At 53.4% G+C, this 24,354-nt stretch overlaps 1 protein-coding gene across 19 annotated transcripts in view; it reads right to left on the bottom strand.

Moving 5' to 3' along the window:
- Positions 1–1,176: 1,176 nt before the first annotated feature.
- LOC101960083 (endothelin-converting enzyme 1-like) overlaps positions 1,177–24,354 on the bottom strand; it is a 121,271-nt gene continuing 98,093 nt past the window's right edge. For 15 of the 19 annotated variants that reach the window (XM_078035896.1, XM_078035898.1, XM_078035897.1 and 12 more), the window contains 11 exons: positions 18,927–19,069; positions 17,366–17,483; positions 13,687–13,797; positions 11,930–12,028; positions 11,149–11,226; positions 9,330–9,433; positions 6,073–6,183; positions 5,376–5,443; positions 4,783–4,956; positions 4,253–4,348; positions 1,177–3,514 (listed from right to left, as the gene is read on the bottom strand). In XM_078035896.1, coding sequence (XP_077892022.1) covers positions 4,281–4,348; positions 4,783–4,956; positions 5,376–5,443; positions 6,073–6,183; positions 9,330–9,433; positions 11,149–11,226; positions 11,930–12,028; positions 13,687–13,797; positions 17,366–17,483; positions 18,927–19,069 — 1,074 coding nt within the window. In that variant the 3' untranslated portion in view covers positions 1,177–3,514; positions 4,253–4,280. Of the gene's footprint in view, positions 3,515–4,252; positions 4,349–4,782; positions 4,957–5,375; positions 5,444–6,072; positions 6,184–9,329; positions 9,434–11,148; positions 11,227–11,929; positions 12,029–13,686; positions 13,798–17,365; positions 17,484–18,926; positions 19,070–24,354 lie in introns of those variants that run through there. The other 4 variants (XR_013432530.1, XM_078035904.1, XR_013432531.1 and 1 more) reach the window with 4 other exon arrangements.

The following is a 24,354-nucleotide window of genomic DNA, read 5'->3' as shown; positions in this document are numbered from 1 at the left end:
TAAACAGAATTCATGCATCCATCCTGCTGGGGAGGGGTGTGCCCTCTGTGCAGAGAACATTCCAGCCTGAAGGACAAAAGGGACCCAGAGCCTCAGTGGGAAAGGGCTTGTTTGGGCTCCAGAAAGAAGCTGGAGGCCTGGGGTGTGGCTCAGTGGGGCGCTTGCAGCCTGAGGCCTGGTTAATCCTGGCACTGCCCCAGACAAAACAGGACACAACAGGGTCAAACACAAGAGGTGGGAGCCAGTGACAGAGAGGAACCTGCTCTTTTAACAGGCTGCTCTCCTGAGGACAAGAGGTGGAGGGGAGGGGGCTCTCCCAGCTGCCCCGGAGAGAGACACTGGGGCCTATGGGCCTCACAGGCCCCTTCACACCTCATGGGGACAATCTGAGCTCAAAGCATATCACTCTCTCTGGCATCCTCACTGTCGCCCATACCTGACGGTTACAAAGACAGAAGAAGAGAGTACATTGTAGGTCTTATAGCCAGAGAAACAGAGAAATGACCTACTCCTTTTAAAGACAGGTAGAGTCAGGCTGGGCTTGGTGACCCACACCCGTAACCCCAGAGACTTGGGAGGCCAACACCTGAATTGTCGTGTAGGCCACCGTGTTTGTGGTACCTAGTTACAACAGTCCTAGTAAACTAATACCCTCTGGAAGGAGAGGAAAGCCTGTGTGAGCCCCCCGCCCCCATGCAGACCTGAAGCTTCTTAGAGGAGGTGATGGTGAATGGGGCACTGAAGGATGGTAGGAGTTCACCAGGTGGGGAAGTCAGAACATTCCAGGCAGCAGGAAGAACACATGTAAAAGCCAGCAGAGGCTGTTTTTTGGACCTCTTTGAATTTCCTGCCTGCCCTGCCCAAGCATCTGAGATCCAGAAACTCTTTTGCTCTGAGATAATGGAAAGATGACGTTGACCAGGGAGCCCTTTGGGCCCAGGCCATGAGATGCATCATTCTCACGGGTAGGGGGTGCACACAAGCCTGCCCATGAAGCCTGGCTGGCAGTGGGGGTGCCGGCTAGGTGGGTGCAGGCAGGAGGAAGCTCCAGCTGTTCCGCAGGGTCCAAAGCCTCTTCCTAGTGAGGCTAGGGTGGGCCGCTCTGGGCTGGCTGGGGCTTTCTTGTGGTTCCAAAGGATGCACAGCACCCTGGAAGGACACTCAGACACAAGTGGCTCTTGATACAAGTACTTTATTTTAATTACAATAGTGACACACAAAACTACAGTAGCACGAAACATAATACAAAAAATAGATTCCCACCTCCAAACCCCACACCCATGTGCCCACAGAGAAGCAAGCCCAAGGCTCCCCTGGTCTTGGGAGTGCAGCTGCCCATTTCCCCTTGGCCTTGACACTGTGGAGGGGCAATGGGAGTGGGGACGCTGCCTCTGCGTGGGCCTGGACTTCTCCCCCTGCCCTGCACATCCTGACGGGGAGTGCCATCTCCATTCCCTCTGGCTAGACTCCAGCCCAAGACACTTGTATCTGGCTGGTAGCACTGACAGTTTCCTGGACCACCCTTCCCTGGGGAAGGCAGGAGGGTGGGGCAGCGGAGGCACAGGGAGGCGCAGGGATGGAAAAGGCCCACCTCCCAGGTGGCTGGCTCTAGCTCCTTCCCTGGTTCCTTCTTCTCTTTCTCCCAAAGAGCTCCCAGGCCTTGAACTTGTTTGTGAGGAACAGGAGCCTCACCTGGAGTCCACTCACAAGCCTCCTGCTGACCCGAGCTGTCTGTGCCTCTTGGACAAGGCTTCCTCAGTAAGGGGCGCACCAAGGGGCAGGGCCTGGTCTCTCACAGGAGCTGCTGTGCGGCTGCAGTTGGGTCCACCTACCTGGTGGAGCCTGAGCATCCGCTGTTGGGAGGAGCTGTGGCCTCTAGGAAGGGGTGACCTTCTTGGTCTCTTGACTCCATGGGGGCCAGACTGCGCTGAGGAACCCTTCCCTTAGCCTCCTGTCTAAGGAGGGGAGCCTGTCCAGCTGCAGGGGCCGTCCTGATCTAAACCAGGGGGCCTTGATGGCTGGAGCGCAGGGTGAGGGCAGCAGCATCTACCTTCTACTACCCAGGGCCACAGTCCTGCAGGCCAGAGCTCCTGGGGGCTGACGGGTGGCCCTGTGAGCATCAGGAGTGGGAGTATGGCCTTGGGTTCCAATCAGGACACTTGGGGGCTCCACTGAGGAGGCCAGAAGCCACTGGGGCAAGGGTCATCTCCTCAGCACGGCCCAGGCCGCAGCCTCAGATAAGGCACTAGAAAACTGGTCTGGAAGCTGACCAGGCTTGGGGCTGAGGACGGGGCTCAGGGGAGGATCTGGACCCTTCTGGAGACAAGAATGGCAGTCTCTTTCCCCCTTCCCTTGGGGGAGAGGGATCCTGCAAGGCAGAGCCCAGAATGGCTGGGGTGGGGGGTTGCTACAGAGAAGCAACAGGTCCCACGGGGTGACCCGAAGAGGAAGGGCCAAAAGAGAAGGTCTATGGGCAGCTGCGTGCATCTGGTGCTGGAGGGCCCTGTGCTCCAGATCCAGGGCGCTTGGGTGCCCTCAGACTATGCTGGGGACCCTGACCTGGCTTCATCTGCCATAGCCATCAGTCCCCTGCTGTGACTGTGGGGATGAGGTCTTCCTTGCTGGGGTTTCCATGGTTGAACTCTGGGGGCAGAGGCAGCAAGCTGAGAGCAGCTGGCCATAAACTGGGCCTCTGCCTGGCTCCCACATTTCCTGTCTGTGGGTAGCCATGCAGTAGTCACAACAGTCAGAGGATTTGCTTAGTGGCCTGGGGCAGGTGTGTGTGTGTCCCTGCCTCAGCCCAGCCTTGCAGTGAGGGGGTAAATCAGTGGGGCTTCCTTGTCCACAGGTTATTTAGGAAAAAAAAAAGGAAACATAATAAATATAACAACCCTTCACGCAAAAAAATGTTTTAAATGCATTTTTCCCTGAAGATTTCCAGTGTATTCCACAATGTTTAAAAAATAGTTTCCCCAAAAAATATATCTTAAATCACTTGACACAGTGGTAATTGTGGTCTATGTGGTGCTGGATGTGGGCGAGGGGGCTGTGTCCCCTGGCCCTTGTCGCTGTGGGGACCAGGCCTGGTGAGCCACCAGCCGGATACCCCAATGTCCGCTGGAGCTGGTGCACGCTGGGATGCCGGTCTGCACAGGGGAGCAACTCGGGTATGCGGAGGACCCCCACCTGGCCCAGTGCCGGCTGCAAACCCTCCAGTTCGGGGAAGGGGCCCTGGGCGGCCAAGGGGCTGGAAGGAGGGGCAGACTCGGCAGCCTCCCCTTGGGGATCGTCCTCAGCCCCTTCCTCTCCTCCGCCTTGGCTCTCTGTGCTCTGCCCTTTACCAGACTTCACATTTGTGACGAGGGTTCATGGGTGACCCAAGGGGGCAGTGGAAGTGTTCTGAGAACTCTTTGGAATTGGAGAGGGAGCTGATGACCCTGAAGCAGGAGGGGCTGTGGGGGTCAGTGATGAGGCCTTCGTGGGAGCTCTTGGGCGTACAGACAGAGCACCATACCTTTGAGGGAACAAGGGGGAGAAGCTGGGGTCACTGTGCAGGGGTGGAATGAGCCCTCGCCTGGTGCTCACACCCTAAGGAGTCAGGAAGGCCCGTGGGTGGGTCGGAGGGGAGGCTGGTGTGCGCCCATGCCCCTCTCTGACGCAGGTGTCACCGAGCTGTGTCTCTTCAGCCAGAGCCAGGTCTCTGTCTGATGCCAACGTACCAGGCTGGGATTCTGCCCAAACTCTACAAATCTTGGATTTAGTCCAGATCTCCTCTTTCCTGGGCAGGACACTCTCTCGAGAAGCAGCTCTGGGAATCAACTGAAGGCCAACTCAAGTGCCGACCTGGTGGGTCTTGATTTCTTTCTCCCCCAGTTCTAGGGACTGAACCCAGGACTGCTCTCTCACTGAGCTACATCCCAACCCTTTTCATTTTCTATTTTGAGATAGAGTCTTGCTAAGTTGCTGAGGCTGACCTCGAACTTGTGATCCTCCTGTCTCAGCTTCCCAAGGAGCTGGGATTATAGGCATGCATTACCGTGTCTGGCTATGTTAAGAAGTTTCTAGAACCCCAGAACCAGGAGGGGCCTACTCCACCACATACAGGATACTAGTATTCTTTCTTGGCCCTTCCTTGAATCTCTCTAATGACAGGAAGCTCACCTCCTCACAGGGTAATGACCTGAAGATGGTCTGATGAGTTAGGGAGCTGGTGATCGGAGGGGACCTGTACCTGTTCCCCTAATGAACTCACCTGTGCAAACCCCAGGAAGAAGAGCTGGTCATTGGTGAGACCCAGCATGGGCAAGGTCTGCTCCTCCCCATTCTTCTTTACCCAATTCTGGTAAGCCTGGGAGGAGAGAAGGCCAGAGGTTGAGGGCAGCCAAGACACAGGGGCGAGGGGCTAGTGTGCAGGCTGGGGCTGGTTTCTGGGGTCTGGGCCTCGGCTCAGCCTGGAGGATCCCTCCTCTTTCTCTGCTCCCTCCCTAAAGGGGAGTGCAATTGACCCCAAGGCCTAAAACGCCATACAATGCCGATGGCTCTCCAATGTGCACTTTGGCGCCAGCCTCTTCCCTGATCTGGATATTCAACTGCCTTAGCAGGACACCCAAGGTCACATCCAACTCAGCATGGCACAGAAGGAATAAGTCACATACACGTACCCTCACCAAACCTGCCACCATACGATGGCACCACCACCCTCCTAGTTACTCAGGCTCAAAACCCAGAGTGCCCCCCAACTCTTCCAGCCAAGTCAAACACCCCAAATCTGACCCTCCTCACCCTTCCCCCTGTTCCACATGGCCTCTTGCCTGGTTAACCACACAACAGCTTCCAACTGGTCGAGAGGGTGGGGGAAAGTGGTCAAGCAGGCGGCTGAGCGGCTGTGCAAAGGCTCGAGGTGGATCTCCACTGGCCAAGGGCCTTGGATCCCAATGAATGGAGGCCAGCAAGGGGCTAGTGGAGTTGACAGAATCAGGAGCACATGACAGGCCTGGTCTCCAGGGTCTCTACCACTTCCTTCTTGTCCCCAAGCAGGGGGCAGTTGAGGAAGACCCTGGACATTAGCTGCTGAGGAGGGTGTGACTTCTACGTCTCTGATTCCCACTTTGCACCGAGCACCCAGCACCCTGCAGAAGGTGCTCGCTATAGACTTCACACGATCCTCTCCACCCCTACCTGGATCTGTTGCACCCATTTTGCAGATAAGGAGGCTTGGAGAATGACGTAACTTGCCGAGTTGAGAGCATTTGGCAAGCGGCTGAGCCAGGGTTTAGACTCTGGTCCTTCTCTCCAAAGCTAAGTCCCAGGGAGCAGAGGCAGCAGGGCTAAGAAGCTGATGGGCTCTGTCTGGAGGGACCCCAAGGAACCTGTACCTTGATCATCAAAAGCATGAGTCAGCTCATGGCCCACGACGACACCAATGCCACCAAAGTTTAAGACCCTGGAGGGAGAAATGCAAAGTGAGAACAAGGCCTCTGGCTCCTGCCCTGTCATGTGGCCCTCACTTCTTGGGCCTGAGATGTAGCAGAGTCTCTCGGGGCTCTGTGGGACACAGCCCTGGAGACAGTGGGAGGCTGAGCAGTCTAAGGGAGCCAGCTGTGCCCTGTGGGTGACATGCACGTGCTGGACACTCTAGAGGATCACTGTCCCCTCCCACAGACTAGCAGTTAAGCTTTAAAGCAAACGGAGCCTGGGAATGGGCCAGCACCTCTTCCCAAGCTCCACACGGTCATCCCAGGAGTCTAGCTTCTAAGACAGCGCCCTCACCCGCCAACTCCCTGGCTGTGACTGCTCTAAGCCACTGTCACAGCAGTATTTCCCACATGGGGCTCTTGACTGCACAACTGTGCCACGTTACCCGGTTGCAGGAGCTTTCGGCCCCAGAGACCCCTGGAGGGAAGGCAGGGGACGGGGGCTGCTGCGCTCTGCACCCACGACGCTGCAATCCTAGGCCACCTGGCCACCAGGGCGCAGATGGCTCAGTAAGATGGCTGTCAGGGTCAGCTGCAGACACAGGGCTGGCTAAGGGGTGGGGGACCCATCGGGGCATCAGCACCGGAGATGGCCTACTTGGGCGAGGAGTGGGTGTAGAAGGGCGCCTGCAGGATCCCAGCTGGAAACACGATCTCGTTCTTGGTAGGCGAGTAGTAAGCGTTCACCATGGGCGGGGTCATGCTCCACCTGCAAGCAACAGGTGCGAGAGAGCCCAGGCGGTGGGCGGAGTGGAACTCCAGTGGGTTCTCCTTGACCCCGGGCCCAAGTCAGCACAAGGACATCGGGCAGCACTGTTTCTGAGGGGGAAACTAGAAAACACCTGAATGTCTATAAATCAGAGATGTCACCTCAGAGGGTGCCACACCGAGGCGCTCACAGACAGCAAGAGGGACCATCAAATATTGAACTGAGGTTATTTTTGAGGCTTGAAATGTGTCTAGAAACTGTTCTAAGGTGTGGTCTGTGGACAGTCCCCAAGATCCTCTGGTTTATGATGTCAAAACTATCTTCATTATAACATTGAGACACTTTGCCTCTGCCACGTGTTGAGATGTGCATCATGGTACAAAAGCAACTGTGGATGACACTGCTGCCGCCTAGGCAGGGAGCCAGGCAAGTCCTAGCGGCCACCTCTCCTTCCCCAGAAGGTGCTCCAACCAAAACAAACCAGCCAGTCATTTTCATTGACAACACCCAGGAAAAAGTAGCCTAACTATTAATTCCATTAAATCTCGGCCCCCAAGTACCAGTCTTTAATATCCCGTGTGACCAATGGGGAAATACCCACGTGGTGCTTTAGGCCTCTCTCATCCTCTTCGGATGACTGACTAGCCATGGAATTTTGGACTTGGGCAACTAGGCAGACATGTTCTTGAAAATGAAAAGGGAAGCTTAGCACCTCAGGGGAAATAATTCACATTTTGTCATTTATTACCAATGATAAAAATCTGAGGTTTCAAAATTAAAATTTTGGAAAACTTGTATTGACCATCATGAATTTGATAGTACTTTAAGACTTTTTTCAGGAGGTCAACTATGATGTTAACTAATGTGAAAAATTTTTTTTTTGGCTACAGTATATGAGAGTGGAAAATCTGTAAATCTTAGTGGAACCACAATTTTTTTTTCTTTTCTGTTTTTTTTTTCATACTGGGGACTGAACCCAGGGTGTGTAACCACTGAGCCACATCCTCAGCCCTATTTAATATAGTATTTAGAGACAGGGTCTTGCTGAGTTGCTTAGGGCCTTGCTAAGTTGCTGAGGCTGGCTTTGAACTCATGATCCCTCTGACTCAGCCTCCTTAGCTGCTATGATTGCAGGCGTGTGCTACCATGCCTGGCAAAACGCTATTTTCCAAAGGACCAATGCATGAGGCCATGATTATGTAAAAAATCCAAAAAGTGCAAGACAGATCAATGATTTTAGTGTACAGGGTACGAAAAGTTCATGGATAAGTTTTCAGATTTTTCATATTGTATTTTGGGGGGGGGGCAAGGAGGCTAATGGGGATTGAACTCAGGGCACATGACCACTGAGCCCCAGCCCAGCTCTATATTGTATTGTATTTAGAGACAGGGTCTCACTGAGTTGCTTAGTACTTCACTTTTGCTGAGGCTGGCTTTGAACTTCTGCCCATGCCTCCTGAGTCACTGGGATTACAGGTGTGCACCACCACGACTGGTTCAGATTTTCCACACTGCATTAATCTTTCCTTCCTTGGGGACTGAACCCAGGAGTGCTCTATCACTGGGCTTCATCCCTTGCCCTTATTTTTCACTTTGCTAAATTGCCTAGGCTGGCCTTGAACTTTGGCTCCTTCTGCCTCAGCCACCTGCGTAGCTTGGGTTGTAGATAAATACTGCTGTGTCTGGCTAGAAGACAAGTTTAAGTAAAAAATTTTAATCTAAAATTTAAAAAGCCAGGTAAATAGGCAGTAGTGTCTGTGCCATATTCTGAAGGTGAAGGCCCACCTACCTTCTTGTTTGTTAGGGGGACCCTGGTTGACAATGGAAAACTTGGAGGAAAAGGATGTTTGAACCTCCTTTGCCCACAAGAGGGCGCCAGAGGCAAAGAGGACTCGTTCTGACTTTTGGTAAGATTTATCCTGTTTCAGGAGTGGAGGGACTAGTACCGGGCTGACTACATCTAACTTTCCTGGGGAGACCATTTTAAAAAGAAGGGTCTTTCTCCAGATTATTCTGACTTAAGAAATTAGGCTATGGCCAGGTGCAGTGGTGCTCAACTGTAATCCAGCAATTTTGGAGGTAGAGGCAGGAGGATCACATGTTCAAGGCCAACTTCAGCAACCTAGTGAGGCTCTCAGCAACTTAGTCAAACCCTGTCTCAAGATAAAAAATAAAACAGGGCTGGGAATTTAGCCCAGTGATAAAGCCCTCATGGGTTCAATCCCCAGGAACTCCCTACCCCCGTTGCAAAAGCCCCCACAACCAAACACCATCATAACAACAACAAAAAAAACGTCAGGAGGCAACCCCCACACCAACATTCACATTTTTCGCAGTGCTGGGGAGGGAACTCAGGGTCTCAAGTACTAGGCTGTACTCTACCACTGAGCTACACCCTCATCCTAGGAGAATATTTTTGAAACTGCTCCCTAAGGGACACTGATGCACAGTGGGATTTGCAGTGTGTTCATGTGCTTGGTTATCAGGGCCCATCTAGAACCTTCCCCAGCTCTCAGGGAAACAGTGGGAGAAACCACCGCTCCTGTTTGTGAGGAGTTATGAGACATTCACCCATGTGGAGGGCCTCCTCTCAGGGCCTGGCTCTCCCCAGTTCCCACACTGGATTGCTTCAATGACCCCAGAAGCAGTTCCCTTCCCTTCTACTTCGAAGTTAATGAAATGAAGGCTCTGAATGCGGAGGCCATGAAGCTGGGATGTGGTGCCAGGCCTTCACTCTGCCAACAGGCTGGGCACTGAGGCACACAGACTGGGGCCAGGATGGGCTCTACTCTGGCTTTTTTTGCAGAGGGTTCTGGGGATTGAACTCAGAGGCACTCGACCACTGGGCCACATCCCCAGTCCTCTTTTGTATTTTATTTAGAAACAGGGTCTCACTGAGTTATTTAGCGCCTCTCCGTTGCTGAGGCTGGCTTTGAACTTGCGATCCCCTTGCCTCAGCCTCTTGAGCTGCTGGGATTACAGACATGTGCCACCGCACCCAGCAGCTTTTAGTTTCTTAATTTGAAAAGAGGGCCTCTGTGACAGTAACACCTGGCACCTGACAGTGGGTGGGGAAGGCAAGTTCAGCGGGGTGCATCCCCATGGTGGGGAACCAAGGCCTTCCTGGCCGGGCCTGGGGGACTCACTGGTCTCTGTTGGGGGCTTTCCTGAGCTGGTCAGCAGTGACCCTCCATGAGAAGTTGAAAAATTGCATGGCGTTCTCGAAGTAGAGGTCTGGAACTGCCGTGTACTGAAGAAAGAAGCAGAGACACAGGATGGGAGCACGCCCAGAGGAAACTCAGAAACTCAGACCCCTCCAGGTGAAGGGATGGGTCGGCAGGCCCAGGGCCAGAGTGTGGGCTCGGAGCTGTAGGCTCCACCCCTCTAGAGGCCTCTAACCTGCTGGGCCCAGCAACAACTGTCTCCTTCAGGCGCCTGACAGTGTCACAGTGCTGCAGGATGCCTCGGCAGTGGTTCCCATGGGCAAGAAGTATCTCCATCACTGTCCTGCAGGACTGTGACGATGGGTGTGTTCTCCATGTGTTCTATACCCACCCTGGCCAATATGGTAGACTCTGGTGACAGGTGGCTACCGAGCATCTCAAATGTGATAGTGTAATTAAATTTTAATTAAGTTTTGATGAATTAAATAGCCCCCCCATGGCTGGTAGCTAACAAATTGGACATCACAGATTTAATGAACCACGCTGGAATCTAGCTCTGAAATGTCAGGGGACAGGTGTTATCACACCCCTACCCCTGGGCAAGGCCTCTCAGCTCCTGACAGGTGCAAAGCCCTCCTCCAGGTCCACTCTGGATCTTTACGGTGTACCCAAGGGCTTCGATAAAACACTGGGCCCTCAGGGGCAGGCCCCTTCCTGTGGGCCCTGCCTGAGCTATCTCAAGGAGACTCTGGGTCTCGCACCGTGATGACCCTGGGGTGTCTGAAATTATTCTCAAGAAACATGGCTGTGGAATGAGTCTCCTCTTCTCAGAAGTAATTTTAATAGTCTTAGGTTTTAAATAGAACCATGATGAGAGGTTATTATAATTTCAAAAATGCCTGAATTTCAGAAATTTCACTCATGAGAAGATAGGAAACTATCATTTGGGGCAAAATCACAACCCACTTAAAGGGGTGATGTGCCGAAGGTTCTGGCAGCAGGGAGGCAGCAATCCCCCTCTGCCTCAGTGGAGTGTCACCGTGCATTTGGGATGGCTGCCTCCTCGTTCCCATCCCCATCTCAAGGTCAAAATTTGAGGTCCAAGTTTTCTCTGAGGAGGTCGGGGTACAACCCTGAAGACAGGTGGCCGCTCTGGAGCAGGAGCAGGGGTGTGAGGGGCTTCACATTTCTACCCACCTCGTGGTGTTTTAGGGCCGCGATGCTGGCCAGCTGACCCCAGCCCTGTGGGCTCTGGGATCAGGGTCAGGTGGTGCTGCACCTTTTAGGATCTGCTTCCCCAAGACCTTTTTCTTTTTAAAATTTTTTAGTTGTAGATGGACATAATATCCTTCTATCTTTCTTTCTTTCTCTCTCTCTCTCTCTCTCACACACACACACACACACACACACACGTGCAGTAACAATCCCCAAATATAGCCATCTGTCTTTCCTTCACACATAAACACACAGGCATGCAGAATCCATCCCTTCCCCCTTTTCTCTCTCTCTCTCTCTCTCTCTCTCTCTCTCTCTCTTTCTTTAATGTGGTTCTGAGGATCGAACCCAGGCAAGCACTCTGCCACTGAGCCAACCTCAGCCCCCCTGCCCCCCCTTTTATGTAGTGCTTGGGTTGAACCAGTTGGAGTCATGATGCGAGGCCAGCGTTCTCCCACTGAGCTAATCCCCTGATGGCTTTCATGATCCCAGGTCAGCCTCCCTGCCTCCAGAAGCCCTGGGTGTCCCGCCCACTTTGGCCCCTCCCCAAGTGGGCACTTGGGATGGCAGGGCGTAAGCCACTCACGTCATTGAACACTTTGTCCAGTTCCTTGGGGTCCATAATGAAGTTGGGGTAGCCTATCATGTTGTAGATGGTGTCCACCTAGAAGGGAGGGACACAGAACTGAGCACCTGCAATGCTGGCCAGCTGGCCCCAGCTCTGTGGGCTCTGGGCTCAGGGTCAGGTCAAGGGGCGGGGGATCAGGCACCTCCCCACTTAGGACTTTCACATCTCTTTTTGGAAACATTCCCTCCTTGCCTATCTTTTTAAAAAAAATATATTTATTTTTTTTCAGGTGGACACAATATCTTTTTTTTTTTTACTTTTATATGGTGCTGAGGATCGAACCCAGTGCCTCACACAGGCAAGGCGAGTGCTCTACTGCTGAGCCACCACCCCAGCCCCCAGTTAATCTTTTGGGTTTCTGATTAAATGTTGCTTCCCCAAGGGAAGCTGTTATGGTCCAAATGTGTCCCCAAAGTTCAAGGGTTGGAACCTTTGGCAGGTGATGAGGTTCTGGGGCTCCGTCCCCCACCGCTGGGAAAGTGGGAGCTGTGGAGGGAGCGGGCACCACAGTGGCTTGGTCCACCTCTCTTGCGCGTGCTCTCCTGCCTGTCCACCTTCAGCCAAGAGATGTGTGACACTGGGCTTCAGGCTGTCCCCTCAGCCTGCTAGACTGGTCACAAGGCAGGACAGCATCCATGCGTGCCCAGGGGACAGGCTGGCCTCTCCTAGCCCTGCTCTCTCTCTGCTGCTCTCGCCTGGTGCAGGAAGCCTGGGTGCCCGAGCCCCTGGGCGGCCTTACCTTCTCCTTGGCTGACTTCTGGGTGTCCTCATCCATCCACTTCAGTGTGCTCAGGCTCTCCTCAAAGGCCTTCTTGATCTCCAGGATCATCTCGCTGGCCTGAGGAGACAGATGTTGCACCCTCAGCTCTGGGCACTGGCCCCCTGGATGCAACCAGTGCCCCAGGCAGGATGACACTGGACCCGAGGTCAAACTGAGGTGGGCTCACGGCCTCAGGTTCTGCAGAGCAGGCTGAGAGGGTGGCCATGGCTGTGCTTCCAGACAATGTTCCTAACATGGATATCCCTTGAGACAAGATGGGCCTTCCGTGCACTGGTCTCTGTGTTCAAATGAGCTTGGATGTGCCTTGGGGAAGCAGAAAGGTCCGCAGCAGGACTTTTCGGAGCCTTTAGCATGGTGGAGTGCTCTTTTGGAGCCATCCAGAAGACATGGCCTCTCCCAGGCTGATGGGATCCTTTTTGATGGAATAGAGCTTTAACACCCAGAGAACTTGATCTGAGGAGCACTCAGAAAGGCCACACTCAGGCGCAAATGGCAGCTGTTGAGGGTGACGATGCACGGGCAGACCCAGGGGCCAAAGATAGAAGATGGAAGGATTCTGGGGAAGGGGAAGGCAAGAGCCGTGGGGCTGGGGCCAGACAGACCTGGATTCAGATTCTGCCTCAGCAGATGTGATAAATAATCGCTGCCATTGACTGTAGCTTATTTTGGGCCAGGTGTTCTTTACGTGTAGCATCTCATTTTGTTATGGCCAGGCTGTGTGGGCAATGACCACACAGACTCCATTTTGCCCTGAGACTCCACATCATGTAAGAAACACTTCTCCCGTGGAAAAGCTCTGCCTCTGCACCCATCAGCGAGCGGTTGCCTAGCATAGCACGTTAGGCGACACAGATGGCAATTCTTATATATAACGTGAAAGTGTCCCCTCTTCAGTTCCCATTTTTCTTGGACAATCTACCCTGTCAGAGGTAGACTGTCTAGATGTTAGTAGCCATTCTTTAACTTGTCCTCGACTAGGGACATTTTGGCCCACCCTCTTTACTGCTTATGATTTTAGATCTTATGATGTTTGTTTATGGTTTTGGGTCATAGCAACAGCCACTTATGCGTTAATATGGTTTTGGACTACAAAAGGTGTGCTCGAACCCTGGGAGGGGGTGGAAGGGTGTGGACTAGCAGCCTGGCCCTTGGCCTGTCTCTTGCTTTAAGATCCACTTGGTGATTTATTGCAATCTCACCTTAACAATTTAACACCCCTCTGCAGATGGGACAGCCCTACTTTCATGTCCCAGGTGAGGGGAGAACACCGCTCAAGTCACCCAGCCAAGTGACAGAGCCAGAATCTGAGCTAGGGGCTGGCTGTCTCCCCAGCACTCAGCCATGATGATCCTCTACCTGCCCGAATAATTCTGTCACCCTCAGAGTAAGAAAAATGTCACTTCCAGGTCAACATTACCTGGTGGGGTCCTTCACAGCCCCAGGAGGTAGAGATGGCTGTGGTAGCCTGTGGGGTCACTGGGAAGATCAAATTAAATAACACAAACTGGCCTGGCACTCAACCACGGAAGTCATTTAGTAAGTCATTCCCTGCAGCCTGAGAAGACGGCCTCTGAGTTAAAGAAGGCCCCAGGATCCTGTGGCCTGGAGCAGGAAAGGCCCAGGGCAGAGCAGAGTGTGGGCTGTCAGGCTGGCGGCAGGGTGGGGGGTGGTCCAGCAGATGTGATGCCCACTCTGTCCACAGGGGAGGTACTTACTATGTTCTTGCTGTCCTCGGTGAAGGTCTCTTTGACAAACATGGGGTCCAGGGCAAAGCCCAGGTTGTTTTCCGTGTCACTCATGCAAAACTTCCAGCGAGGAAGGCAGGTCTGAAAAACACGAGCGCAGAGGGTCACTGGGCCCAGTCCTCCTTCTCCCAAGGCCTGGCTGGGAGGTGGCGCCATAGGAGGCCTGTGCTTCCCCCCAGAACTCCAGGGAGACAAACCTCTTCTGGCCACAGAAGTTACTTTAGGCCACAGACACCCCTCATGGCCACCATCTACTGTCTCCTGAGTACCAGCCTCTGTGCTTGGCACTTCACGAAGGTCTGCCACTGAGCACCCCTAGTGGGCAGCGATGGGCCACTGGACAGACAGGAATCAGAAATTCAGTAAGAGCAGTCACTGGTCCAGTAGGTGACAGTGGGTAGGGGTGCCACAGGGATGGGAACTCTGACATGCCTGGTCCTCCATCTGGGGCTCCCGCCAACTCCACCTGGTCCTGCCTCCTGGAGGACACAAGGAATCTTGGAGGCACAGAACCTCAGGAAGCTGCCTGTCCACCTGAGCAACGGCAACCTTCCCAGAAGGCCAGGGGCCCAGCCCCATTTACAGCCTCCTAGAGAGAGAAGGCCACAGTGACATCACAAAACTTCAATGTCGGCTTTTTTTTTTTTAAATGTGCTAAGGATGCCAGGCAAGTGCCTCACCACTGAAACGCATGCCCACCCCAACCCCAGCTCTTTCCTTATATTTTATTTTGAGATAGGGTCTCTCAATGCTCATTGCCCAGAATGGCCTTGAATTTGCAATCCTCCTGCCTCAGCCTCCCCAGCAGCTTGGATCACAGGTGTGTCACTGTGCCGGGCTTAAGTTGGTTCTTCCTCAGTCTCACCCACAAGCAGTGCTAGCCCACAGGACACCTCAGTATGAACCAGAAATGGTCCTTGAGCTGCAGCTCCCCAGAGCATGGGCTGATAAAGAGCACCGGGAGGGTTTCAGCCTCGCTGTCCCCCTGCCCGGCCATCCCTCCATGGACAGTGTGTATGACCAGGTGTGATGACCCTGCTTATGGAAACCAGTCCGGCTGCAGGGTCCTCTTAACCCTGAGGAACAGGCGTGACAACCAGCTCGGGGCAGCCTGCTTCACACCAGCCCTACTGTGAACAACCCAAATGCCTATCAGCAGACAGATGGATAAACAAAATGTGTTGTTTTTCTACAGCGACATACCACTTGGCAGCACGGAGGAACCAGCTACTCAGAGATGCCACAACATGACGAATTCCACAGACTCACTAAGCCAGGCGGCCAGGCAGACAGTGTAGGACTCGTCTGCCCATCTGCAGCACCTTGGGGAGACGCAGGAAGGGGCCCGAGGGCATGCCGGGTAACTGGGTCCACAGAAACCTTGTTTGTCCTGACCGGGCTGGTGGTCACACGCACGACTTCATTGTCACAAATCAACCAACTGTATCCTTCACCCACACTCTATGCACATATGTTTGTGCATATTGTTTTTAAGTGCTGGGGGTTGAACCCAGGGCTTCACACATGCTAGGCGGGCTTGCTTTCTTTTTTTCTTAATGGGGTGCTATGAATGGAACCCAGGGCCACCCTCACACCACACTAAACTACTCTATGTCTCAAATTTTTTTTTGAGACAGGGTCTCCCTGGAATTACCAGAGTGTGCCACCATGGCCAGGTATACTAAATACTCTATTGTATGTAAATTATGACTTAAAACATTTTTTTTTCTAGTCAAGAAGGAAGGGAAGGTCATTCTAGTCTAAGTGTAGCCCCTGGATTCTGCTTAGCTGTCCCAACCTGTGTCCGTTTCAATGGCTGCTTTCTGCTCCCCTCTCCCTCCTGCCTGCCGCCCTGCCAGCCACTGGGCAGCCCACAGCTGGACACAGACTTGGCCTGGATATGCTGAGGCCAAGCACATAGTGGGTCAAAGCTAGGGAGTCTCCAACTTTGAGGCTTGGCAGAGGCTCTGACGGCTGGATCATGGGCAGATTCTTATTGTCTTCTGCCCGGTGTCTCTGGAGAAGCCCATTCACTTTACACACACGCATTTGTCCCCTGAGTGACTCCCCTGCTCGGGGACTGTGCCAGGTCTCAGGAATTTAGAGCTGAATCAACAGCGGGCCTGCCCTTGAGGACTCTGTGGAAATGCCCAGAACATCCAGCAGGAGACAGAGGTGCAGTAATGATGTCAACAGCCGTGACAGCACCGAGCGCCTGAGAGCCCAGGGTGTGCAGGCCGCACGCCTAGAATGCTCGAGGGAGACTAAGGGAGAGGAATGAGGCACAGAGAGGTTAAGTCACTGGCCCAAAGGGAGCACCCAGGGAGTAAGTGCTGCGGTGGGCTTGAGCCCAGAGAGTCTGGCTCCAGTGACTTCCCGCAAAAAGGCCACTCTGACTGCCTACGACAAAGGTTTTGGAATGAGGAGAAAACTCTTTGAAACAAGAAAGGGTCAGGCAGGTTCATCTGACGTGGGGGCCACCTCCGGGCAGAAAAGGAGGGGCCAGCAGGCCCCTGAGGAGGCTGTGCGACGTGTAGCCTCTTCACCGTAACCCGAGGAGCACCAGCAGGGAGTGGAGAGGGGTCCCTCCTCCCCACCAAGATCTGCGGATTGTAGGCAGGTAGCACGAGGACAGCCGGCCAGGCATGCAGCAGAAGTTTCCACCTTTGGAACCGACTTTACGGCCTGAGGAAACGGAGCCCAGGGATCACCTTTTCACAGATGGGAAGACCGAGTCCCTGCCCTATTTAAGTGACCCGCCCAAGGCTGTGTGGTAAGAAGCAGAACCTCCCATTCAAATCTCTGCCCAGCCTCCCCTGCTCTGCAGCCGGGGCACTCCCAGCCATTCTCTGAGCCTTAGGTACATGAGGGCAGGTCAGCCCTGGCACCTCCCAGGCAGGCAGGGCTCCTGGGCACAGACCCATCCCACCCATCTTGGTATTCCCACACTGGGCTTGAGGCCTGGCCCACGGTGACAGTGCAGGAGTAACTGTTTGTTGGATGCGTAAATGAGATGGGGAGGCCTCATTCTTGGCATCAGAATTCTTGGCATCAGCTTCCCAGGCGAGAGGGAGGGAGGGAGGGAGGCCTGGAAGCCTCTTACAAAAGGAGCCGCAGAGGTTTGGGGGCACTTAAGATGGGTGGAGCCTACTGGATCTGGGGCCTGGGACTCCTGTTCCCTGAGAGAACCTGGATCTGGACTGGGTTCCCCTGACCACAAACAGGGAGGATAAGAATCAGGGAACCCTCGTGAGCAGGTGTTTGATGTGTTTGATGCTTCTGGGGAAGAAGTCCCCACCTTTAGAGTCACAGTTACATAAGGAGAGCGCTGACATCTCCACGGGGAAGCAGCTGGAGGGACAGAACAGAAACTACCTTCTCTGCAAACCAGCTGAGTTGCTAAGACTCCTCTTTGTGCTTTGGCTTGGCATAACCACCTCCTTCCAGAAGCCTCTGCCCACCCTGGGGGCCTAAGTCCCCATCAGTGTTCCCATGACCCCAGATGGACCCTCAGTGGCCTCTTCATTCTCCTCCTAGACTCAACCCTCATAAGTGCCACAGCCCTGAGGGTATAGTGGTCTTACCAGCCCCAGGGCAGAGCACACAGTAGGTGCTCATCATGAACCCAGGAATCACTGTCGCAGCTCACCTTCTTGGTCCCATACATAACTTCCATGAACTTCTCATCGGCGTCCTGAAAGCGCTGTTCGAGGAAGGAGCTCGTTTTCCGCACCAGGTTCCAGATCATGTAGTTGTTGTTCAGCAGGCTGGGGAAGAGGATGCTGGCTCAGAAATGCCTGGGGCTCCCGAACAGCCTCACCCCGGCCTCCTTCCTAGCCTACCTGGGGCTCGGTTGGCGGCTGCCTTCCAAGCACATGGAATGTAACTCTCCGAGGAACGCCTGGCGCTCAGCCTAGAACCCCCCAGTGTCCGGTGCAATCACTTGCATACCAGCAGTGCTCAATACATGCTGCTGCTTAGCTGCTTTGTGTCTGAAGCTGTGAAGCCGCTGCCTAGAGACTTGCCTGGTGGTGTATGCTACAGTGGGGAGGAGGCTGCCATTCCCTGCTGAAGGCCAGACAGGAAGTAGAGGCCTTAGAGCAGCAGGGGCAGGAAAGGAAGCTCTGGCCAGCCAGGTTTCATGAAGACAATTCCCATGTTCCACCCACAGGGCACAGGGAACCTATCTGTGGCTGACCAACTGACCATGCTGAGTCAAGTTTGCAAAGATGTTACCTTAGTACAAAGATGTTCACTATATTCAACATCTAGCCTCAACCGGAATTACCCTGAAAAGTCTGACTACGGGGAGGGTATGGCAAATATTGCATGTACAGTTGATGGAATACTATGCAACTATAAAAATGATCCTCACAGGGGGTTTGGGATGGTACTGGGAAATATTCATAATGAAAGTCAAGGCAAGGCTTGGAGCAGTGGTGCATGTCTGTAATCCCAGTGGCTCGGGAGGCTAAGGCAGGAGGACAGTGAGTTCAAAGCCAGCCTCAGCAACAGCAAGGCCCTAAGCAACTCAGTGAGACCCTGTCTCTAAATAAAATACAAAAAGTTTGGGGATATAGCTCGGTGGTTAAGTGCCCCTGGGTTCAATCCTCAGTACTCCTACTACTAAAATAAAAATGAAAAGTCAAGGGAAAAGAAGATTATCCATCTAGTCACATTAAGGAGAAAGAAGAACTATGGATTGGAAACCTCTCTTCCCTCACACCTTCTCTCCCTGATATGCACACACACACAAACACCCCCCAAAATGACCAAGAGTAGTATTTTGAATAATTTTACATTTTTCCTATTTTCTGTATTTTTCAACATTTCTATAAGCCTTTGAAATAAAAAATAAAATAAAAAACCCGTATTAACCAAAAAATTATGGGTGGTATTGGCAGCGTCCCGTTCCATGCCAGGAACGTGTTAAAACATGAATCATTTTGTGTGATTCTCACGAGTCCCCTGCTTGGTAGATGCTATCTGCATCTCCATCTTATGGGTGACAGTATGACCCCGACAAAGGACAAGGGACATGCCCACAGCTACACAGCTTGGTGAGGGCAGCAGGATTTGAAGCTGCCCAGGGGACCAGCAACCTCTGCTGCCTCTCGGGGAAGCCCACCAGGGTGCGGCGCACTGCGTCCGGCTGCCCTGCCCCTCCTGCCCCTCCTGCCCCTCCTGCCCAGCAGGGCTGCCGGCCTCACCATCTGTCCATGGAGTTGATGAGGGCGGAGACCTGCTCCAGGTAGTCCTTGTCATAGACCACGATGGGCTCCGACGCGTTGATCTCCACGGGGTGGAAGATGGCATTGAGGAAGGGCAGCCAGTTGAAGGCTGGTGCCAAGGTCTGCAAGGGAAGGGGACAGCGTGAGGCTGGAGGGTGGCTTCTCCTCAGCCCCGTCTTCGGATGTCCCTCGGAAGGTGTCATTGTGCCTCTGCCCTGGGACCACGATGCAGATGGAGCTCCAGGCAGAGGCTGGCTGGCTGGTGAGCGCTGCTGTGGACAGCATCCCCAGGAGCTAGAGGCAAACCACATTTGAAGCGGAACCAGGGTGGGATGAGAGGCTGCAGCAGCAGCAGGGAAAGCAGCCACCACCATCACCATGCCCTTCCCATGCAGCATGTGCCACTGCCCAACTGACCAAGCAGTGGCCACAATTATCCCCATTTACAGAGGAAGACATGGAGCTTCAGACCCCTAAAAACTAAGAATCAGGAGATGGGCTAGGTAGCTTTCCTGGTGTAGCTTTCTTGCTTGTGAGCTGTGCAACCTTTAATAAGTTAATGTGCCCATCTATGCCTCAGCAACTCATGTGAAAAACAGGGATCATCATGACAATGAGTCCCGTATATCTGGTAACTGTGAGGGTCACACACAGAAGCCAGCACTGTCCCACTCAACAAGGGTGTCAGCAGCAGCAGTCTGCTGCAGAGGATCCAACATTCAGGAGGGCCAGTGTTGTGGGGTAAACAACAGGTTAGGCTGCTGAGGGGGGAGCTGGGACAGCAAAGTCGGTGATGACTGCAGCAAGAAGGGAGAAGCCTGCAGCTCAGCCATGCACAAACCAGGCCTGCGGCTCTTTGTGCTTGTTTTTTTTTTGGGGAGTTATTGGGATCTGAACTCAGGGCCACTTTACCACTGAGCCAAACCCCCAGCCCTTTTTATTTTGAGGCAGCTAAGTTGCTTGGGGCCTCACTAAGTTGCTGAGGCTGGCCTTGAACTCTTGATCCTCCTGCCTCAGCCTCCCAAGCCTCTGGGATTATAGTAGGCATGCACCATCATGCCCAGCGGCAGCTCTGTTTTTTTTTTTTTTTAAGTATTTTTTTAGGTGGACATGATGCCTTTATTTTTATTTATTTATCTTTATGTGGTGCTGAGGATTGAATCTAGTGCCTCACCCGTGTTAGGAGAGTGCTCCACCCACTGAACCACAACCTCAGCCCCAGCAGCTCTGTTTTAAGGACCTAAAATGAGAACCTGTACCCAGGGCTTTCCAAAGAGACACTTGGCTTTTCATAACTATCAGCTCCCAACAGATCTCACTTTCCCTTTGGCACCCCAAGGTTCCCTGCTCAGAGGTGTCTCCCCCAACACCTCCACATCATGGCCAGCATCTCCTGCAGCAGCAGCCTCCAGCCATGCGAGCTATCTCTCTTGAGGTTGCAGATTTTTGTTATGAAGTCCTACAACATTTTAAAAATAAATTGTGGTAAAATATGCTGCACATTTGTAATCCCAGAAAACCAGGAGGCTGAGGCAGGAGGATCTCAAATCAAGGCCAGCCTCAGCAACCTAGCAGGACCCTGTCTCAAAATGAAAAATAAAAAGGGCTGGGGATGTGGCTCACCCAGCTGCAGATGACTTTTGCAAGACTTGAACTATGTGCTTTCCACTTCCCACCCCCACCTGTCTCTGTGAGTCCGACGCTGGCCCGAGCGGCCCGGCTTAAGTGCAAACACATAGAGATTCGGGCTTCAATGCTGGCGTGTGTCCCTTGGTGTCACTTCCTCAAGCAGAGCTGCGCAATGTGTCTGCTCTGGCCCTGTATTCCCCACACGTTCAGTTATTTTTAGTGTGCAGTTTTAAAGAACATGAGGCTTTGGGCTGCATATCTTTTAGCAAAGACACCTCTACATGTCAATCACTTGGATGGGCACCTGACTTAGCCAGCAAATCCAGAAATTACGATCATCGCTTAAGACCTTCCAAAAGTGGCCCTGGGCCTGGCAGATTTCAAACTCCATTCTCTATTTTCTTGAAAGGGCAAAATGTAAGACAAATACGGGAAGTGAGAAATGCATTCCCTTCATACAGGAAAACCGTACCCATAAAGCCACCTAAGATCCATCCCCGCCTGCTGGGACAGGCAGTCAGTCACAAGAGGCTGAGTTTGCTGATCAGGGAAGGTGACTTTCCTGAGGTTATATGGTTTACTGTGGGGGTTAAATAAAACTCAGGGCACTCGTCTCTCGGTGTATTTGGCAGGGTGCTTGGGATTGAACTCAGGGCCTTGAGCAGGCTAAGCACAGGCTTTACCACTGGGCTCCACCCCAAGGCCATTTTTCCTGGGTTTATTTTTTTTATTTTTTTTTGGTTGTAGATGGACATAATACCTTCCTCTATTTATATGTGTTGCTGAGACTTGAACCCAGTGCCTCACACGTGCAAGGCAAGCGCTCTACCACTGAGCCACAACCCCAGCCCCTGCTCCTGGATTTAAGTGGACATCTAATCCATTGGGGAACAAACATCTCAAAGGACAGATGAGGCTGGGGACAGGGCGGGGGCAGCTCCCAAAGGCGGTATTGTGCTGGTACAAGTCATCGACCAGTTCTCAGTAGGGGGGCTGACTGGCGTCATCCCTGGGTGAATGTTCCCACCAACACCGATGGCAAACCCCCATGAGGCTGGGAAGAGAAGCGCACAGTGGGCCCCGAGCTGGCAGGCGCCAGCACAGCCCTGCGACATGAGCTGGGTGACATGAGCTGGTGACATTGAGCTGAGCGTTGAGGAGGCCTAGAGCAGAGTCCCCAGCAGGAACCAGCTCTGGGCACTGTCTATCCTTTCCCTAAGATGGGGTCAGTGACCCTGCCTCCAGAGCTGACTGCCACAGGCCTCTCAGCCTGGCCTCCCCCGTGGCCCGGAGCCTCCCCTCTCCCTGGCAGGAGACCCTCAGGCCCATCTCTACATTTCTGTGGCCACAGAATTCAGAGGTGTCTGATGAGACCTTCAAACTGGGTCCCGCAATCAGGGTCACCTGAATGCATGGCCTGGCAGCAAAGACCCTGGGAAAGTGGGTTAGTTTACCGAATGTCACCAGTTACAGGGCTTTATGAACTGAGGTGGCGGATCCCTGGTTCAGGGTGAGGCATCAGGTGGGGAAAACCCTACTACTCATCACAAACCTGCTCGTTCCGGGAGAGCAGAGTCCTGACAGGGCAATTCTCACAACTCGGAGATAAAGAGGCTTGTGCTGACAGCAGGACGTCCACATTTCAGTGTCTTGCTTTAGTGAACTCCTGAGACGCAGGTGCCGAGATCCATCTCCATGGATGTGGAAGTTTTGTTTGTTTGTTTGGTTGGTTGGTGCTGAGGAATTAAACTCAGGATGCTCAACCACTGAGCCACACCCCCAGCCCTATTTTTTATTTTCTTTAGAGACAGGGTCTCACTGAGTTGCTTAGCACCTTGCTTTTTGCTGAGGCTGGCTTTGAACTCACTATCCTCCTGCCTCAGCCTCCCGAGCCACTGGGATTACAGGTGCGCCTGGCTAATGCAGCAGTTTTAATGGACTAGGACACTCTGCCCTGACTCAAATCCCCTAGAGGCAGGCCCAAGAGCTGCTTCCCATGCCCACAGCCTAGGAGGACCGCTGCGCACCAACCAACTCAGGCCTGAGGAGTGGGAAAGATGAGGGTGCTTTTGGGCTTCATTTTTATAGGAGAAATGGCAGAGGATGGGGCCGAGGCCCAAACAGCCTGCGGGACGGGAGGTCTTAGAAAAGAATGAGAAGGCCCCCCTCCACCCCTAGAGCAGCAGAAGGTGGTCTGACTCATGGCTCTGGATCCGAACTCCACTTGGGGCTAGCCTGGAACACCATTCTGTTCCAGCAGGTCTAGCCTTGAACCACATGTAAGCCTGGAGTCCCTCTCCTCGAGTCATCTTGAGTAGGAGAAGAAAACAAATCTCCAGCTACCAGAGAAGAAGACACTCTGTCCCAGGGTGAAATGATTCAAGTTAATTTAGTGATAGGGACCTGAGAAATATCACTGATCACAAAAGCACAGCACTACTGATATTGACTTCTGGGATGCTACTTTTCGATGGCGCATGCCAGTTTACAAAACAAAATCTCATCTTCTGCGTCACGTTATGTCCTCATAACCCGCGAGCAGGCCAGGCAGGTTTCGGGGGTGTCCAGGACTTCTCTAAATGTTAGCCTGTGTGTTTTTTTCATGCACACATGTCCATTTTTCCTGGGTGACAGTCCGTAGTTTTTGAGCTGTTCTCAAAAGACTCCATGACTTAAGAGTTAAGAGCCACTGTCCCTGGTGAAGGCAGGGGCAGTGTCTCATTTGTCTCTGTTCCGGCACAGAACAGGTGTGAGCAGATGAGCAAGGGCTTTTTACCTGGAAGGAAACCAAGGCTCAGGGTGGGCTCCTCATCTGCCAAGGCCACACGGCTCAAGGTGTGACCCTCTGACTCCAGGCCCCCAGCAGGCACTGTGTGGTATTCAGCCCCTGCTGAAGTTATGACCTTTCCTTTCTTCCATGAAACAAGAGAGCGAAAGCAATGGGGAGAGGCTGCCCCGGGGCAGAACCTGCTGGCCACGCCAGATTGATGTCCATTCTCTGAGTACCACGTCAGAGCCGTGAGGCGAGCGCTCAGGCCGGGCCCCCTGCAGCTGGGGGGCGAAATGCATCTCCTTCCACCTCCCGGCCTTAGAGCGGAAAAACAGTGCCAGATGGTGCCCGACACAGGCTGCTGATCTCCATAACAACCCGTGCAAACCACTCACCCTGCCACCAACCTCCCTGGGAACCTGAGGGGCAGCTGTGCCACCAGAAGGCTGGGCTTTCTTGCCTCAGCCCAGGTCTTTGCATGGGCTGCACCTGTGCCTGAGCGACCCCATCCCCCGCAGCCCTCAGGATAAAGTGCGTCTCAAAGTCCAAGATATGCTGCATCGGGGGCCAGGTGGTGCCCTAACCCCCGGGCCCAGCAGCCTCCCAGCTGGACCATGTAGTGCAGGTATCTAGTCAGCCAGGGACTCAACACTCCCAAACTGCTGCCCATTAGGCCAGGGTGGAGCAGGGCTGGCTGTAGCCCTGTGCCTGGGGCCAGAGGGACACACACTTCACCCAGGAAACCCAATGGAAGCACGACTTCCAGAATGAAGCCCACGAGGCCCTGCACACACCAACGTCCCTGCGGGGCAGGTGTACACTCAGCTTCCCCAGCCCTTCCCCACCGGGCCTCAGCGCCCTGCTTCTCTCGCCCACAGCACTAGGCAGGGAGACTGGGATTGTTTCTTAGTGTCCCCACCAGACCAGAAGCACAGGAAAGCGGGGCCCAAGTGGCCCCTGATACATCTGTCAGATGGAGGAGGAAAAAAGGGCAGGAACTTCCTCTTC

Source organism: Ictidomys tridecemlineatus, unplaced genomic scaffold (assembly GCF_052094955.1).
Source record: "Ictidomys tridecemlineatus isolate mIctTri1 unplaced genomic scaffold, mIctTri1.hap1 Scaffold_130, whole genome shotgun sequence".
Taxonomy (NCBI): Eukaryota; Metazoa; Chordata; class Mammalia; order Rodentia; family Sciuridae; genus Ictidomys; species Ictidomys tridecemlineatus.
Note: the sequence above shows the minus strand (reverse complement) of the source record. Positions and strands in the feature narration are given on the sequence as shown.